Genomic DNA, 19720 nt, shown 5'->3' with positions numbered 1-19720 from the left:
TTTGATTACTTTGAAGAATCCTGGGGTTTTTATCTGCTCTGAAACATTTTTGGAGCATAGACAATACATGAATTTAATTAGCTTTAAAATATTTCTAGGCAAAATGTAGAAGGATTTGTGTGTACCAACAAGACAGCTGTCAGCATTCACAGGGGAATTATTTTGCTGTCATATTTCACATTATTATTTCTTACATATCTATTTTTATTATACCTTAATATCCTCTTTTATTCCTTTTTTTCCTTTTTTTTCCTTTTTTTTTTTAGATCCATAACCAATACCCAACAGAGTTTGAGTTCAATCAATATTATCTGAAGTTTCTGGCTTTTCATCACATATCAAATCGATTTAAAACATTTCTTCTGGATTCAGACTACGAAAGACTAGAACATGGTATGTGTGATGTTTGTTTATTGCATATTGGTTTTGTAGTTGTCGGTATTTTTCTTGTCAATATTTGGTCTACAAAAATTGCCTGAGCTTGAGATGGTCCAGTAATTGTATGGTGATGATGTAATGAATACCATTTGAGGAATATAAAGCAAAATGGAGGTGAAGAACATGTAGAATTTTCTGAATGAATGATTCCTGAGCCATGCCACTGGTGGGACTAAGAGAAAGTGGAAGAAATTAGTGCTATGCCTCAGGGTTTTTTAGCAATTGATCTACATGGTTTGGTTTCCCCTACTAAATACCTTATTTTAACAGAAACAAAGTCCTTGGGAATCCAGAGAGTGCATGAGGTTTCAGGAAAGGAAAGCCTTTCCATCTGTTACCTCTCATTTCTTTCTCTTGCATTCTCTTCAGTGTTTCTCTTTTTTTATATTTGCTTCTTACTCCATCTGTCGTGTGCAGCCTTACTGGTTCCAAGGCCTTATTTACCCTCAGAGTCCTCTTAATAAGACTACACAACCACAATTGAGGCTGTTCTTGGAACTTGTTCACTAAGCAAAACACTTATGTGCTCTGAATTTGACTGCTCCATGGGATGGTTCTCATGGCATATGGTCAATTTGAATGTTTTTCTTAAAAACTATAGTAACTGTGGAACAGAATAAACTTGAGCAAACATTTTATTTCCAAAAAAAAGTTAATTTCTGTTATTTACCTTCGTTTGAACAAAAGCAAGGAGTTGGAGTCAGTGACCTCCTGTGGTTCCCTCCAACCTGGATTGTAACATGGTTCTACAGTTTGATGGAGGTGTTGTTTGTTTATTTAGGAGTAATTTGCTTTCAAATACCATTTAATGCAATATAAATCCTGTTTCCAGTAGTGTTTGGATAAACTATATGTCCTTCCAAAGTCACTTCAGATAACACTGATTTGTCTAGTCTGATATGTTTTCCCTGAAATGAGTTAGCAAGTAATTTCAGGTGCAGCTGGTCCAGCAGATTGGAAGGGCTGGTAACCTCAGGTAGTGGGGGGCAGAATCAGTTAGCAGGGCTTGGTGGTCTGCTGAGTCAGCATAGCCCCACACAGAAAGGGACATTCATAAATACACTCAAGTATTTCAGTAAATTTCAGAACAGACTTATAAATATCAATGAATAGTTGCAGTTGCAAAGCACAGCAGTTGTTTCATCAAGTACAATCTCTTGTTACAGAGGCATTTGTTAGTAGGTTTTACTGTACATTTAGTCTGTGACATTCCTTTTCGCTCTACTTTAGTGTTTGTTAAGTATTATCATAAAGCTATCTTTTCGCTGCTATTATTTTCCCTAGGGACATTGTTTGAAGATAAAGGAGATAAACATGCCAAAAAAGGAATTTGTATTTGGGAATGTATTGAAAAGATGCACAAAAGGAGCCCTATTTTCTTCAATTACCTCTATGCCCCTGCTGAAATAGAGGTATGATTTAAAAAACAAAAAAAAAAGGTGGTTTGTTATTCTGAGCAATTCCTCAAGTACATTTTGATATCTTAATTGTTCTCAACTGAATTAAGCATTTGGCAGACAAAGTTGACCCACCTTGATTGACGGAGCAGTGTCTTATAGGCTTATATTCTCAGTCATCTTAGTTATGGAAATGTCATTTAAGGGGCCAAATTCTGGAACATGTATTTTTGCATCCTGCTGAAGTAAATGAAGATCTTTGTTTGATTTCATTTAGCTATATGAATGATTATAAAAATGATCTTAAAGTTTGCACAGATTGTTTAAAAAAAAAATTACATACTGCAAACCACAGTTTCGGGGAAATTAGTTTAGAGTTGTAATGGAATACATTTCATAGTGATCTGATTGTATCACATGATCTGTATCACTGTCTCAAATGATAATATATGTCCACTATATTGGACTGTGTTTTGAACAATTATATAAAATTCACAATACACTTGCCATTATAGAATTCTGCAATAGCCGGGGAAGAAACAGTCAAGATATCTCAGGAACTGCAAGAATAGGGTGTTGTTCTTACTATAGTTCTGGAAACAAGGCTGTTTTAAGATGTTCCTGCCATCCACTGCCCCACAGATGTTAACTCCTGTGCTGCTCTCTCCTGCTTCAGCAGTGAGCTTCACCCTGATAAATCATTTGTTTGCATGTCTGTCCACTGCTGGTAACCAGAAAACATAATGATGGAACAGTCTCCACCATCTCAAAGGCCATGGCACCACTGATATTTTTGTTGGTGTTTCTTGGTTTTCCTTTTTCCTCAAGTTGTTTCACCACATTGTATCTTAGCATACATAGCACCTTGCACTCAAATCTGCCATATAAACTGACCTCATTTTAAAAAAAGGAAAAAAAAAATTTTCTTTAAGGTATTTTGAGTCTATAATGAGCATCAGATCATTATTGCAGTGAACAGTGCAGCCCCCTTCAACCCACACACACGCACACTTACACTCGCCTAATAAAGTGGTGGTACAAGAGGGAGGAGGGAGAAAACAAGAGGGTAGCATTCAGTGGATAGAAAGTGCTTCACCTGTCTTTGTTTTAGAGAAACATCCATTTTCTCTGTAGAACCATCACTGTGATGAATTTGGAGCTTGATGAGCTGCTTGTTCACTGTATGTTCTGTCCATTTTGCTGTAAGCAGTAGCCTGATTAGTAAGCAATCAGGAGTAGCTTTCGATATTTTGATAGTGTCTTCTTTCTCTTTTTTAGAAGAAACTATTTTTCCTCATATGAAATGGTGTCATAGTAGCAGAATTAGTCATAATAGCAGAATTAGTCATTATGACTGAGCATCACTCTTCAGACTTTAAAATTGCCCGTTCACCTGGTGCAGTAATTACCTTCAAGTAAGGTGCATGCAAACTGAAAGTCTTACCTTATTTATTAAAAGGAAAAAAAAAAAAACCAACAAAAACCAACCACATTTTAAATACAAAGTGATCTGTTTTAAACTACTCTGAAAGATCTACAGTCTCTGGCTGCCTACTTTAAGTTACTGTGGTTTTTCCAATTGGCACGTCCACCTATGTTATAGAGCCTGTCTCCTTTCTTTGATGGTAAAGAGTCTTGGATTTTCTGCTGAGAAAAACTGAAGGGTGATTGCTATCAAGTGCCTTTCATATCTTTAACAGGAGGCACAAAGACTGTGAGGGTGCCAACTACATGTGCTGAATTAGAGTTCTTGGTAGGCACCTGGTTTAGTAGAAGGATAAAAATGAGCAGTATATTCCCAAAGCTAGTATTAGTTTTAGGTTTTGATCAGACTGAGCCAAGATCTTGCTGTGGACATTATCGAACTGCAGCACTACTCACCCAATGCAATATACTGTTCAATTTAGAATAATCTAGAAAATATAAGTATTGTATCGTATCATAAGTCTGAAACTCAAAGACTTCCTTTCTGTCATTATAATAAAACTTTGTTTCAAATAGGCACTGAAACCAAATGTAAATATGTCCAGCCTCAAAAAGTGGGATTATTATGTAGAAGAGATTTTGGCTACAGGTCCCTCCTATGATTGGACCATGATAACTGCAAAATGCAGTGTTTCAGAGGAAACTGACCAAACAGATGGTTCACAGTCTCAGACTAAGAGGAAAATAGTATGGCCATGTTACGATGATGTTAAAAAAATACAACCTGATGCCATCAGCAGCCTTTTAAATGTAAGTACATGTATTACACAGAACAGTAAGTTCTCTTATGCTCATGAAATTCATACTTACTTTTTGTTTAAGTTATTGCCTTGTAGATATACTGTTGTTAAAAGGATCATGACAGATGTCAAAACAGGTGTATAGTAAAACTGACTGGTTGATCTTGAGAAGTGATGGTTGGTCTGGGAATCAATCAGACTTCCCACAAAGCTTATGTTATTCTGAATGAACGCTTATGTGGGAGAACACTTTAATAGCAGTTAATAGCTATGACAAAGCCAGTCATGGATTCATTTTTTCACTGTCTGTTTTTTAATGAATAAGGTAGGTAGCATAATAATTTTTTAGGTTGCCTTTTACAAGAAATGCAGGAGCTGTTGTTTTAATTTGGGCAAATGTTGAATCTAGCTTTCTTGTCCTCTTTCTACTCAGTTTAAAGTAGGTGTGTGGTAAAATGACAAAGACCCAGATTTCCAAACAGATCAGAAAACAGAATCTGACACTTGTTGATTTTAACAAGTGGGAGGCAGATACACAAACATAAACTGAACATCTTGGCCCAAATTTCTTAAAAAAGCTTTCGATGATTGCTCTTATTTATTCATGTTTGCTGGGGCCAAACTGGTAAATTTAGATTCTTCAGAATATGTTGGAACTTGAAATAGGTGCTTGATTTTGGCTTTTTTTTGTTTGGGCTCATGTAACCTGCTTAGGTTTTGTCCTTTTTTCATTAGAAGATGAAAAAGGATCCCATTATCAGGATAATTGTTGTAGTTATTTAGAATGATTTAACATCTGTATTTTCTTAAATGTTTGTTGGTTGATTATAGTTAGTTAACAGTCCTAATATTTAGATTATCATCTTAATTCATAGTGCAGGAAAATGACAAGGGCATTCTTCACTTCCTGGAGCTATTGTTTCAAGCCACATGCATATTCAGATACACATTGCTATGTACAGGTTTTTTATTTTGAAAACTATTTGCAGACTTTACCTTATACTAAAGCTGGGATTGTGGAGCCTAATATTGCAGTGCTTGGAAAATTGGGATATGCTGTGGGTCCCTGAACTCCCCTGAATGAAAGTTGACTTTTAGCAAAGCCTTAAGGCACCAAGTTTCTGAATGGATTTGAGTCCTTGATGATAGACTTGCTTTTGCTAGAGAGTTAGCTTTATTCTGGCACATTCCTCAAATTTCATTTGGTCCATTCCTTCCAATCATAATTGATCAAACACAGGAACAATGCCTAATTAAAAAAAAAAAAATCATTTGTAAAAGTCTTCTTGACTCATAATAAGGTAGCCAGAACTTCTCAAAGCTTCTAACTTCACAAATGCAAAGAAAGATCTGGCTCTCAGGAGGGGTCATATCAGGGATTCTTTAGCAAAAAATCAGAGAGCTTTCATATCAGGTAACTAGAGGCCAGAAGTACATCAGGAATATAGCAACAATGTTCTGCATTTCTTCCTGGGGTGGGTGCCAAACTATCCATATCCACAACTGTGAGAAACTGCCATATAACAGGGAAATTAGCCATATTATATTCTAAAGATATGTGGGTCAGGTTTTATAGAGTTTAAATGTTATTTGTGAATTAGATTATAGTAATAAAAGATAGCAATGGAGAGGAACGTTTGGAAAACTTTGAAGAGGTTGTATAAAGGTTAAAAAAATACTCTTCTAATTTTAAAAAGCAAAGTGAACTTTCTTCTAAAACAAGTTGTTAATTTAGGGCTATTGCTGATGTAGGAGAAAGACCTCTCTCTAATCATAAATCCATTAAGAATGTGTTGGTATCCAAAAAATGTTTGAACTGAGACCATATTTAGCAATGGTAAATTACTAGGGAAGATTGAGTCTCCCTTAGTTTATAATGATAAGCCCAAATTTGTTTGTTCTAAAGATATTTTTCAGTTGAAAACTAGATAGTGCTTTTCAGGATGTAAAGCTGAAACAGAGAAGTTATTGAGTGTCTTAATTCAGAATTTTCGTTGGCAGAATGTGGTGCTCTTCTATTAAGAGCAAAAGGTGTAATTTTTTTTGCAGTACATGTTCTATTGTGTTTTGGGTACATAAGAATCCACCTCTAACCAGATGTGTGTGATGGCTCTATGTTTTCCATAAATCCTTGTGGTTTTGAGTTTTAGGAAGTTAACCAATCTGCACATTTCATTCGTTTAGTCCTAAACGAAGCCTTTTACAGATTGTAGATGATAAAATGCATTTTAAAATACAGATTTCTGTATACAGCTTCTCAATTCACTTCTACCACATCAGAGGCAGCCAACAAATATGAGCTAGGTTGTTCAAATCTTTAATTCTCAAAAACGTACTTTGGAGACATAAATGTTCAAAAGCAGATCAAAACAGAGGTACTTCCCTTTAAGGCTATTTTCTGATGGCCTTTCTGTATGACAGAAATCAGAAACAAGGTACCAATAGTAAGAGTAGCTATCCATCCATTTTTTTAAAGACAATGAAAGGTAATTGTGAAACAGCACACCTATGCCTCTTTTTCTTTCAGAGATTAGTTGCAAATAGTTATAAAATATTTTCTCCATTTAAAAAAGGTAGATCTCTCCACAAAACTCAAAAGCAACTCATTTGACAGGAACTTTGAGGTTCTTGCTGCTTTTTTTTTTCTGTAAGTACTTGCTTGCCTTGCTTGTAAAATTCAATAAGATAATACCACAGTGTAACACATCCAAGAGCCATGTCTTTAGTACAGGCTAAAGTTCTGGGTTAAATGTTTCCCATAAAGACTAGCTCTTCAGATGATCCTTTGACTTGAGTATGTTGTGATACATTATAAATGAACTAACTTATCTGAGTGACGTTCAGCAAAGGGAAGTGCAAAGTCCTGCACCTGGGGAGAAACAACCCTGGCACCAATGTATGCTGGGGGTGTCCAGCTGGAAAACGGCTTTGCAGAAAGAGCCCTGGGGGTCCTAGGGAACAGCAAGCTGACCATGAGCCAACAACATGCCCTTGCAGCAGCAATGGCTAGTTGGATTAAGAGTGTTGCCTGCAGGTTGAGGCAGGTGATCCTTTCCGTCTATTCAGCCCTGCTATGGCCAAACCTGGAGTACTATGCCCAGTCCTAGGCTCCCTGGTACAAGAGAGAGATGGGGCTACTGGAGAGAGTCCAGCAAATGGCCACAAAGCTGATTAAGGGACTGGAGCATCTCTCATGTGAGGAAAGGCTGAGAGAGCTGCAACTGTTCAGCCTGTGGAAGAGAAGGCTCAGGAGGGAATCTATCAATGTATATAGATAACTGAAGAGAAGGTGTAAAGAAGATGGAGCCAAATTCTTTTCAGTGGTGCCCCATGACAGGACCAGAGGCAATGGGCACAAATTGAAACATGGGAGGTTCCATCTGAACGTCAGGAAACACTTTTTCACTGTGAGGGTGACCAAGCACCGGCACAGGTTGCCCAGAGAGGTTGTGGAGTCTCCATCCTTGGAGATACTCAAGAGCCATCTGGACACGGTCCTGGGCAACTGGCTCTGGGTAGCCCTGCTTCAGCAGGGGGGTTGGACCTGGCAACCTCCAGAGGTCACTTCCAATTTCAACCATTCTGTGATATATGCGTGGTTGCTGGTTGTATTAGAGGTAGTAATCTACCTATATTTCAGTGAAAATGCAAGTCAAATCCTTGACGGCAGACACATCTCCACTGTTTCCCACTAATTTGCTAATGTTCCTACACAGGTATTCAGTCCCCATAATTCATTGGGAGTGGCTCAGATTCTGGTACTTTTAAGAATTGTGAGAGATGAACCTGTATGTCTTATTCTTACAAATAAGCAGTTATATCACTTAACACTAGATGGTGATTGCTCAGAGAGAGGTTGGCAAATTCAAAGATGCCACTTCAGGATGCCAGTCACCCAAATCAACTCTGCCGTAAATATATGCCGTAAAGAACAAAAGTTATGTAAGGGGTCAATGAATAAACAGCAAAACAATAAAAATAGCACTTCTGATTGTGAGCTGTTTTATAACTTTCGGTTATGTACCAAAAAGGCTGATCCGTCAAAGTGAACCAAAAAGTTTATTCCAAATATTGAACAACTAGTCACGTACAACTTGTTGCACACACAAGTCTGAACACTTGACAGAGGCAGCAGTTCCATCACTGGATACGCATTCAGCATCTTTCTGTCTGTAGTCAAAGTCTCAGGAGCCTTCTAGCCCAGGAGTTAAAGAGAAAATACTGACAAGGAAGGACTTCCAAAACAGGGTGCTCTGTCACAGTCAAGACAGTTCACTAGTGTAGAACTTTGTCCATATTGTTTTGTGTGTGCACAAACACATTGTGGATACAAAGGAAGTCATCAGTCTGCACAGTTCTGGAGTGTCTGCAGAGTTAACTCTTGTCTGTACCATTCAAATACTGCAAAGCAGATTACTTACCAAATACAACTTTTGAAAGGCACAGTAATGCTAATTGCTTGTAATTACTAATTTCAGAAAATGGATATTCATACAATTGTATTTGTTGTAACCTTTCTTTTTATACATATTGACTCCTGCTCCCGTAAGTCTAGGCAACAGGAGTTGAACCAGAAAGATAAATTTAAGGAATTTTCTTTAAAGGAAATGCAATTCATAGTCAATTCCACATACAGAAGGAAAAAAGTCTGATGTTTTCAGTAAAATTTAAAACTGAAGAGGCAAGAGTAAATCTTAGTGATTTATTGCCATGTAAGTTTTTTACATGGGGTTTATTAAAGGAGAATTTATTCTGAACTTTTCAAGTTATATATAGGAGATTGTTGAAAGTTTTTCATTTTAAGTCCTGGAAGCACTACTCATTGTGGAGCCAGAAAAGAAGGAATGTGACCCAGTTGCTAAGTAACAAGTTTCAGTTACTTCTACATTCTGCAAAGAGAGACTCGTACTCAGAAGTCAAGACTAGGGCAGAAGGAGAATGATCAGATTAAAACCTGACTGACTTTTAGCACTGAAGAGCTGGTATCCTTTTGCAGTACTTTGGAAAGCCTTTTACATAAAAAGTCTGTGATAAATTGATTCATTCGCATGTATCCCATCAGGAAGTGTTTTACACTCAGCATTTTGAGAGAGGAACAAGTAATCTAGAGAAGCCTTTAGTCTTGCTTGTGTTCACCATTCCTTATTTTTGTGTCTACCTGTGAAGATACTCCAAAGAAAACTATTCTGGTTTTTTTCTAGGCAGAGAGAGAGTCCCATAATATGTAAAATATATGTGGCTTTCAGCAGCCTTCAGTATTTAAAACTTCTGGTTTCATTCTTGCTGTTAAGCCAGATTTCTTATATTTAGTTTGACTTTTGAGTTTTCTAATTTACCTTCAGCAAGGAAGAGTTTGTAGAAATATTTTGTCCTTGTTAAACTGTCAAATACTGGCTTTTTTATTTTCACTTCAGAGTTCAAAATTTAGTTCAGGAGTTAATTTCCTGGTCAAAATGTTTTCTTACCTTAAAAATATAGTCATTTTCTGTAAGTCTTTCAATCAATAACAATTTTCTGAAGAAACTGTCATTCTAAAAGACCAGTAGGAGTTGGAGAATGTTATGAAATCTACTTTAATCATTTGGTATAGTAGAAGTAAATAAAGGCAGAGACTTACTGTCTCTACTTTGAAAATAAATGTCTTGGGTTTTAGTTGGCTTTTATATAACATGGGAATTCTCTGTCCTACAGCAATTTTTTGTTCCATCATCAATTCTCAATTGGATTTGCAAAACTGAGTTTTTAATTTGATTTCATTAAGAATCAGATTTTCATAACAACACAGTTGTTGAAAGTAAAAATACAGAAAGGAAGCATGGCAAGGAATATGGACCACACATCAAAGTAATGACAAATGTATCGACAAGTGTTCACAAGCAAACATAAACTAATGAAATTGCCTCTTTTTACTTAACTTTGCATGCACTGTCTTATTAACAGGAAATAACCCTAACTGGAGGTTATCAGCGTAGGTCATATTCCCAAGTTCCACAACAAGAACATGTTGTTACAGTTTGGCATCCAAATTGAATAAATCTTTCTGTTTCATTTCCTTCTTTTATTACAGCTTTGTATCACATTTTATAAATGAGGGTAAATGTTAATATTGGCAATGTATAATGTTGGTGTCACAGCACAGAATTTGTTCTTTGTAAATATTTTTATAAAATATGGTCTATCTTTATCATTGTTGTGTTTCTATTATGGCAATTGGTGTTGAGTTTTGTGTGTTGAGGAGAACTGGCAGAGAATTGAAAGCATAATGGCTTCTCCAACCTGCAACATGCAAGAAGAACGAGGTGGCTGGTGCTGTACTGGGTTGCCTTTGACTCCTGAGTCTGGTTGATTTCAGTTTATAGCTGGTTTGACAGAAGTTTTTGTACTTCACTGGGCAACATGGCCTAAAAGTTCCCTGTGTAAAAACATCGACAAGAAAATGGTTGTATAAAAATGATTGCCAGGAAGTGATGGGTTAGAAATGTTTATCCCTAAGAAAACCCTTGTTATTTATTTCAGGAGATCGAAAGGTTGGAAAGTAAATTAAATCAGAGCCCAGAAAGGTGGCAGCTTTTGTGGGAAAGGGTCAAAATGAATCTAAAGGATGACACCAGACAAGACAATGTAAGTAGTAAAAGAGCTCATCCAATAGAGTAATTCCATTCTTGCTATACAGGCTACCTCAGGCACTGACAAAATCACTGTATTTCTTGGAGTAAAATACTGCTTTCGAAAAATTAAATATGTTGTTCTAACCCATGATACTGGCTCTGTGTTTCTGCATGTAGAAAAATATATTTATACTTGTGCTATTTGTCTAATTGCTTTTCCAGAGTAGATTAAGGCATACAGACAAAATGAGCATGAGCGTTTTACTAATACACAATTATATGATTTTATATATTTAAAAGATTCTTGAAGTACAAAAAACCTCAGTTCCTGAAAGTAGCCAAAAGGAAATCACAGCGTTTCAGAGATGAGTAAAGACATTTCTATGTCTAAATGGAATTTTGAAATTGTAGACTCTAGTAAAGGTAGGAAGTGTTCATGCTTGTGTTTCCAATTCTTGACTGCATGTCGTGGTTTAACTCCAGCCAGCAACTAAGCACCACGCAGCCACTCACTCACTTCCCCCCATCCAGTGGGATGGGGCAGAGAATTGGGAAAAAAGTAAAACTCGTGGGTTGAGATAAGAATGGTTTAATAGAACAGAAAGGAAGAAAATACTAATGATAATAATAACAATATTAAAATGATAATAGTAATAATAAAAGAATTGGGAGGTACAGAACAAGTGATGCACAATGCAATTGCTCACCACTCGCTGACCAATACCCAGTTAGTTCCCGAGCAGCGATCTGCACCCCCCAGGCCAACTCCCTCCAGTTTATATACTGGGCATGACGTCCCATGGTCTGGAATACCCCTTTGGCCAGTTTGGGTCAGCTGTCCTGGCTGTGTCCCCTCCCAACTTCTTGTGCCCCTCCAGCCTTCTTGCTGGCTGGGCATGAGAAGCTGAAAAATCCTTGACTTAGCATAAACACTGCTTAGCAACAACTGAAAACATCAGTGTGTTATGAACATTATTCTCATACCAAACCCAAACCATAACACTATACCAGCTACTAGAAAGAAAATTAACTCTATCCCAGCCAAAACCAGAACACCACAGTAAAAAGAACAGCTGACAATATAGGTATTTTCTAAGTCAAAGGCTGCCTCTTTGCTATCTACATGCACTGGTAAGAATGTTAGATACTGCTTTTTGTGAGCTTTCCCTATAAGCTTGGCACAGTGAGTTACCAGCTCAAGACTGTACCCTAACTCTTCAGCTTCATGTGCTTGTTCAAATTTGCCAGCCTCTGCAATGGTTAGTCTGCAGCACTACTTTTTTATTTGTCCTTTGGTCTCAGGAAAGCAATATGCTTTATGTCTGTCAGAGTCATTCAAGTTCACTTTATACCCTAGACAAATTCAAGATGAAAAAAAATTTTATCCTAGCAAAGCAGAGGATTTTTTTATTGAATTGGAAGCAGAAAAGAAAATGCAAGTATAAATATACCTGACATCAGTCTCCTGTCCTAGATGTTATTTAAGGGTTCTCAGATAAATGCAATAGCTAAGGGTCAACCACAAAGAACTCTCTCTCTAGGATGCTGTCATTTAGATTAAGACCAAATTTAGGATCCCTTTTGTTCCAGGTTGTTGAGATTCTACTAAAATAATTTGGATCTATAATGTAGCTCTTGGAAACTGCACTCTTCTTCTTTCCTTCCTCCCTTGTCCCTTCCCTTCCCTTCCCTTCCCTTCTTCCCTTCCCTTCCCTTCCCTTCCCTTCCCTTCCCTTCCCTTCCCTTCCCTTCCCTTCCCTTCCCTTCCCTTCCCTTCCCTTCCCTTCCCTTCCCTTCCCTTCCCTTCCCTTCCCTTCCCTTCCCTTCCCTTCCCTTCCCTTCCCTTCCCTTCCCTTCCCTTCCCTTCCCTTCCCTTCCCTTCCCTTCCCTTCCCTTCCCTTCCCTTCCCTTCCCTTCCCTTCCCTTCCCTTCCCTTCCCTTCCCTTCCCTTCCCTTCCCTTCCCTTCCCTTCCCTTCCCTTCCCTTCCCTTCCCTTCCCTTCCCTTCCCTTCCCTTCCCTTCCCTTCCCTTCCCTTCCCTTCCCTTCCCTTCCCTTCCCTTCCCTTCCCTTCCCTTCCCTTCCCTTCCCTTCCCTTCCCTTCCCTTCCCTTCCCTTCCCTTCCCTTCCCTTCCCTTCCCTTCCCTTCCCTTCCCTTCCCTTCCCTTCCCTTCCCTTCCCTTCCCTTCCCTTCCCTTCCCTTCCCTTCCCCTCCCTTCCCCTCCCTTCCCCTCCCTTCCCCTCCCTTCCCCTCCCTTCCCCTCCCTTCCCCTCCCTTCCCCTCCCTTCCCTTCCCTTCCCTTCCCTTCCCTTCTTCCAAATTAGGGAAATTTTTTGTATCCAAATGTCTGACTAGTTCTAGAGGCTTCTGAGAAAGCAAGGGAAACATTGTTCAAGATTATGTGACTGGAATATACAAGGCTTTTCTGAAATACTGATTTCTCATACCATGTGAACCCTTTTGCCTAAGAAATGCATTGAATTGCCATCCCTCTGACTTCTTTTCTGAGCACTGACTTGTATTATGAAGATATTTTTTGGCCTCATAACAATTCACAACTTACATGTTGTACCGTGTATTACCTGTATAATGTTGAGACAGTCTCGCAATGCAAGGCATGTTGCGTTACCTTTTTTCTTTTATTTTCATCTTTTTTAGCTCCGGAGACATCCTTCTGGCTCCTCAGGGATGATGTCAACCAATCTACATTCCTATCAAAAGAGGTCTTTGTTGGAAATACCTGACAGTGGGCTGGGTGAGGAACAGAGTGCAAGTATCTCTCCCTCTAATGGAGTAGATAGAAGAACAACGACGCTATACAATCATTTCACATCAAAGAATGATGAAAATAGGTAAACTGAATAACCAGAGTATTTATGAACCCTGTATTAGATTGGTACAAGTTTCTGCCTTAGGAAAAAAAATGAAATTTTCATATGCACACAATGCTTTGCTCTACTTTATTCCTTCTTTGTGGTTTTAATTACGTTTAGTTGTCTTGATGTGTGGGCCTCATCTCCTAGCAGTATCTTTCAATCTTCCCATTTACATGCACTAGCAGATTGTAGCTGCACATTTAATGCATCAGAAGTACTGAAACAGTGTTTATCTGTGTATCACAGTTACCAATAACTAAACTATTGGTTTAAAACCAATTTGTTATACTGCAGTTAAAGAAGTGTTTGAATATGTGTAGTCATTTGGGGGCTTTTATGCATCACCAGTATTCCTATTATGGAATTGCATGCCACTTGTATTTTCTGTACCTTTCAGATCTTTTGAAGGTACGCTATACAAAAGAGGAGCTTTACTAAAAGGTTGGAAACCTCGCTGGTTTGTGCTGGATGTGACAAAACATCAGGTAAAACCTTTTCAGATAATGGATTTTTTTATTACTAGTTTGCTGCTTTTTTATGTACTGGGTTTGTATAGATCGATTTTACAAATAATACTGATAATGATTATATTCAGATGCAATGTGTGTGTTATGTCACTATAGACCACATATCTATGTTTATCTTGTAGCTGATACAGCATTCTGAATGGACAGAGGCTTTTTAGTGTTTTGTTTTTTTTAAAACAGTGATAACTGTTATATAATCATAATAATATAATCATAAAAGACTTCTTGGACTGGAAGTCATGCATTATTGTCTGGGCCCAAACATTTTTTGCCTGCTTCATACCTCATGGGAAAAAAAGCCAGGTAGTGCCTGAAGACATTTTCTGGGCATTGTGGTATACAAGCAATACAAGCAATTTTTCAAAGGACTGCTAACTCTAGAATGTCATTAAGCAACTAAGTGGTGAGCATAATTTGCCCTTTAATATGACCTCTTCAGTTTCTAAAAGAACTAAAAACTCTTTCTGAACTAGAGAGTGAAAAACTTAGAAGGTATTTCCTAGAGTGCAGTTGGGATGCTGAGAGCTAATATGGTAACTGACAGCAAGTTTAATTCAGGCATTCATGTTGAAACTGTAGTAGTTATTGTATGCTCAGTGTGTATTTTACAGTCTCTTTGTTCCTCAAGCATTTTGCCGTAAACATTTTTCTTTGCGAATGAAAGGGCATTATATACTCTGGAAAATCATAATCTGAATTGCTTCAGCAGAAGAGTCCATTTACGTCACTTGACTTTTTAGTGTTCCTTCTGTTAATGTATATTTGAGAAAGCTGACCTGGAATCTGTATTAAAGTCTTTTCAAATATGGAGAACAGGATCACAGATCGCTCTGAAATTAGTTTGAATTTTGTAAATGACTTAAGAGGAGTTAAAATTTAATCTCAAATCTGTATTTCTAAAAGTCCTGAAATGCCAAGTTCCTGATTGAACAATAATTTCAGGTGCCATATATAGCTGTATTTTAGATCAGTCATAGTGATGTAAATTTAGTAGCAAAATTATTCAAAAATATTCTGACAAATCATTGTACAGCAAGGAGCACTAAAAACAGAGGAGCTCTATTGGTTTAAACATTTTACCCAATTTACAATGTATGCTGGAATTCTGCAGTGGAAATTTGTGGTCTCGTGTACTTTAAATAATGTTCAGTCATCAGGCAGTAATCTTCATTGAGCCAAATATTCCACACAGTGTGGGGTTGTAACCTCTGAGACTCATGTATGCTTTTGTTCAAAAATATTAATTTATTGTAATCGATACACTTCAAAAATATGTAATATAGATAAAGACAGTCATCTTTTTAAATGCTAAGTGAGGATTTCTAGATTAGTGTGGTAAAATACCAACAAATGTGCTGATTATACAGGAGAAAAGGTTCATTTTGCAGAAGAAGAAAATAGTTCTACATTTCTTATATAACCAAATATCCTCCTGAGTATCATAGATGTAGGAGTGATACAGGTCAGTCTTAGTTGGAATTCTGTTGTTTGACCTTGGCTGTGAAGGTTTGCTTTACTATTTTGCATTGGTTTATGGGGCAGGGTTTTTGCTTTTGGTTTGGTTTGGTTTGGTTTGGTTTTTAAAGCAAATATCAGATGTTCTTTTCTGGAACTTGTTTGCATATTGAAACTCAGTTTACAGAGTGGTTAATATTCATATCGAAGTATCTTTGCAAGGAGAAAAAAAAAAGCAAGTTTCATTCAACCACTAAGTGCAGTATAGGAAAATGTGAGATTTCTATGTAGTTTATAATTATCTAAAATTATACTTAAAAATTTGCTGATCGTTTTAAATTCTTGAAATACAGAGAATAAGTGTTCTGTTAACTCCTTGGTGAAGTAAAGCTTTTGTGTTAGTTTCAACGTAATGAAGAGTGAAGAGGTGGTTTCTGTTAGGAAAACTGAATCCTAAAGACCAGGTTCTGCTTTCATCCTTCACAAGTCCTCTGCCCAGAAGCAATGCATGACTATTTGAAGCTTCTCTGCTCTGAAACTCTGAAAAATGCTCCTCCCCCAACTCCATGTCTGCACAGCAGCAGATGGAGACTTTGCTATTACCCAGAGATACCAAATAGAGGACTGGGCAGTTAAGGGCTATCACCAGTCCCACCATTTTGTATATACCAAATCTATGGTTTCTGTCAGTTGTGTCGTAGAACTTTCCCCATGTCTGATGTCCTCAGGTCCTAAAAATATTTGTGCCTCCCTTCCTTACCACTCCATACCCCCAAGTTGTAACCAGAAAAAGGGAGGAAGAAGTGAAAGGTCCATCTAAATAGCATACTTGGATTTTACATTTTTTTTCTCTTGTGGTCTAGCTGAGATACTATGATTCTGGTGAGGATACAAGCTGTAAGGGACACATAGACCTTGCAGAAGTAGAAACTGTGATTCCTGCTTCTCCAACAATTGGTGCCCCAAAACATGCAAGTGAAAAAGCATTTTTTGATGTAAGTATATCTTGTTTTTACTTGATCTTTATGTGAAACTTTCTTTCCTTGGTGTGTTTTACCTACTACTTTCAGTCCTGCTGGAAGGTGTGAGCTAGGAAGGAGTCATCATGCCAACTCAAGACAAAAAGTTTTTACACAGCAAGCATCTGGCCCTCACTTTCAACAGCAGAGATTCAAAAAATGTTACACTCGGACCCAATTAGTGCATTCAGTATTCCAGTTTAAAGTAAGGTTTGCAAGTTTCTTCTTCTATTTTGTGTGTTGACTTGTCTGTCTTCATGTTCTTATTTTTCCTTTGCAGTTGAAGACAAATAAACGTGTATACAATTTTTGTGCCCAAGATGCACAGAGTGCTCAACAATGGATGGATAGGATCCAGAGTTGCATTTCAGATGCTTAGAAAGGAAAAACGTTCCATAATAAAGACACGTTTAAAGCACCTCTTCCTGTAAGAAGCTACGTTCTGAAATGTTACTGACAACCAGCCTTCTTTACATTTCAAGCGTAAAAGTTCATAATATGCTAAAGTTCCTTTTCTGTTTAATAATTATACCACTGTAACTGCTTTTTTTTTTCTGCAGGAAGGACTTTGAAAAATAATAATCCATTTATCCTGAATTTCCACTTTCTTCAGTACAATTCCTAGGTATAAAAGTGGACTGTATTTGCACTATCATCTAATCCTGGTTTTCTCATTTCAGAGCTATTCTGTTAGGAAACCTGTCCAAAGGAAATTGTAGAAATTTTCCCTCCAACAGGAAATGTATTTTCACTTTATTTATATTTTTAAGCAGAATGTTCTTATTTCCAAGTTAGTCATGAATAAGAGGGAACATGTCTACAATTCCTAAAAATAAATAAAGAAATGAAGCTTGTGAGTCCAGTGACATGTATATCAGGTTGCCAATGTTTATAGACAGTTGATATTTTTAAAGACCAAAAAGTGAAATTGCCCCATACCAGACTTTCAAGTGTCTTCTCAGTGTGTAGGTCATTCTCTAATCTTGTGCTCTACTGAGTGCTTCTGCAATGTTGTTATGGAATTTCAAATTCTAGGGATTATCTGAAGATCATAACACTTTTATTTTAGATTCTGTTTGCAATTACAATGGGATAAATGAAAGAAAACTGGCTGATGCTATCCAGGAGAAACGGAAAACAACAAACTAGGAATTCAGTAGAAGGAAGATCTCTTATGTGTGAGTTGTATATGTTAATTTATATGCTGTTCTGCTCACTGTAAAATAAAAAATAACAAACATGATAATGCACTAAACAATGAAGCAAGCACTTGCACTGAAATCTTTAAAATGCAGACATTTTGCAGGACAGAGGTAAGTTATTTATAGCAGAACAATACTAGCTAGTTAACAACATTTACAGATATTAAATATGTACATAATCAGGTTTGATGTGTTGTGATTTGATACTTTTTAAACGTTTTTTGCACATGAATTGGAAGACTGTTTATAGATTTTTACATTTGATAAAATTGTGTTTGTTCAGCTTAAAATCCTGGCGAAACATTTTTAATAGCCCCAAATTAGTAGAAATTTTACAGTCTACAAATAGCGATGACATTGAGTAGAGTATGTAGGTAATTAAGCCATTGTTTTTATTTTGAAATGTTAATATGTTAAATAGCACACTAATACTACAAAAGGTTTGTATATATGATTCACTATTTTCTCATTTTTCCAGATGTTCTGCTTGTAATTTAATGTCAGCCTAACCAAACTGACTATACTTATAAGGTTTTTCAGTTATTAAATTGTTTGTGGTTTTTTTATAACTAATGTATTTTGTCAGAAAGGAACATAAATTTCTCACTACACACAATAGGAAATGCAGCTGTTTTTAATGCATTTGCAATTTCAAAACAAAAATATGAAGGATTTTTCTAGCATTTTCAATTGACAAATTTCCACCTGTGACAATGGTGTTTGCACATTTGTATTTTTCTTTGTATATGAAGTACTTTTATATGTACTTTGTAAAATACTGATCCTGTTCTTAGGCTACATGAAAATATACATACCACTGCTTATTTTGTAACTAGTTAATTTTAACTCTTGTATGTTATGTGATATATGTATGCTAGCCATCTTGTAATAAATACACTTCTTAAGGAAAAGTAAAACCTTTCCTTGTACTGTAAAAGAGAAAAAAGCAAGACCCACATGTTGAAATATTTCCACAGGCACAAGACAAATCCTTAATTTACTCTGTATTAAGAATAGTGGGTGTATTAAAAACTATGTGGTCTTTTGTATACTTGTAAATATTCATACATAAAAGTTGCACTTGAGCATCCTTAACTCAAACACTTGTCAACAGTAACACTAAAGACTAAAGAAATCAGAATTTAAAGCAAAATTATCATTCTAACAAGGCTCAATGTATAGCCTTTACTAAAAGGCTGAATACATATAATGTTCATACTAAGTCATTGAATAATGATGTTAAATATATTTTTTTATAAAAAAATCCTATAAGGTATCACAACATAAATCAACTGCATACTTTCACCCTGAAATGTATCTCACTCATTTATATCACCTTATGCAAAAATTATCTAGTTCATAAGAAGTAAAATATAAAAAATGACAAGGTCTTACTTGAGAATGTGCATCTAAATTGAATTACTGAGTGTAGTGTGCGATAGCAGAGTTAAAATGGAAAGGGAATGTGTGACGGAGGTAGGGGACCTGTGACAATTCTTGGATGCTGTGGTGCTTAGATGATAAGGTTTGCATATTGAGCTTGGCATGGATGCTAATGTTGCCTTAAATGTTGATCTCAATTTTTTAGTGTCTGTATCGATGGAAAATGGACTTGAGCAACTTAACTTAAAAATATCCAAATAAAAGCTGAAATGAGATGTATTATATTTGTGGTGTTTATATAAGGAACATACAAAGGAACAGTAGGCATAGGCTCTTGGTGTGAAGACACAAAGTTTGCAGTGCCCCTGAGGGTCTCGTCTATACAAAATGAAGATTCAAACAGAGACTTAGAGGAAATGTGGAGAAATTAGTATAGCATAAGCTACAGGGTTTGTCATTGTGTTTAAGTTGTGGCAGCAGAAGTAGAGTATTAGGAACAGAGAATTTGCTTGGGAAATATTCTGTGTACAAAAGGACCCATCTTCATATTCTATGAAAATTTTCCAGAAGAAGGAACCCATCCAGGAGCTG

The 19720-nt window shown here is 36.8% G+C and overlaps 1 protein-coding gene across 7 annotated transcripts in view; it reads left to right on the top strand.

Annotated features, from left to right (window-relative positions):
• SBF2 (SET binding factor 2) overlaps positions 1 to 19404 on the top strand; it is a 283574-nt gene extending 264170 nt beyond the window's left edge. For 6 of the 7 annotated variants that reach the window (XM_075048066.1, XM_075048070.1, XM_075048067.1 and 3 more), the window contains 8 exons: positions 267 to 393; positions 1723 to 1850; positions 3837 to 4070; positions 10577 to 10681; positions 13326 to 13519; positions 13941 to 14028; positions 16389 to 16520; positions 16825 to 19404. In XM_075048066.1, the coding sequence (XP_074904167.1) occupies positions 267 to 393; positions 1723 to 1850; positions 3837 to 4070; positions 10577 to 10681; positions 13326 to 13519; positions 13941 to 14028; positions 16389 to 16520; positions 16825 to 16923 (1107 nt within the window). In that variant the 3' untranslated portion in view covers positions 16924 to 19404. The remainder of the gene's footprint in view (positions 1 to 266; positions 394 to 1722; positions 1851 to 3836; positions 4071 to 10576; positions 10682 to 13325; positions 13520 to 13940; positions 14029 to 16388; positions 16521 to 16824) is intronic. The other variant, XM_075048064.1, reaches the window with a different exon arrangement.
• Positions 19405 to 19720: the final 316 nt, after the last annotated feature.

The sequence above is a fragment of the Buteo buteo genome, chromosome 16 (genome assembly GCF_964188355.1).
Source record: "Buteo buteo chromosome 16, bButBut1.hap1.1, whole genome shotgun sequence".
NCBI classification, from domain to species: domain Eukaryota; kingdom Metazoa; phylum Chordata; class Aves; order Accipitriformes; family Accipitridae; genus Buteo; species Buteo buteo.
This window is presented reverse-complemented; position numbering and strand designations above follow the sequence as displayed.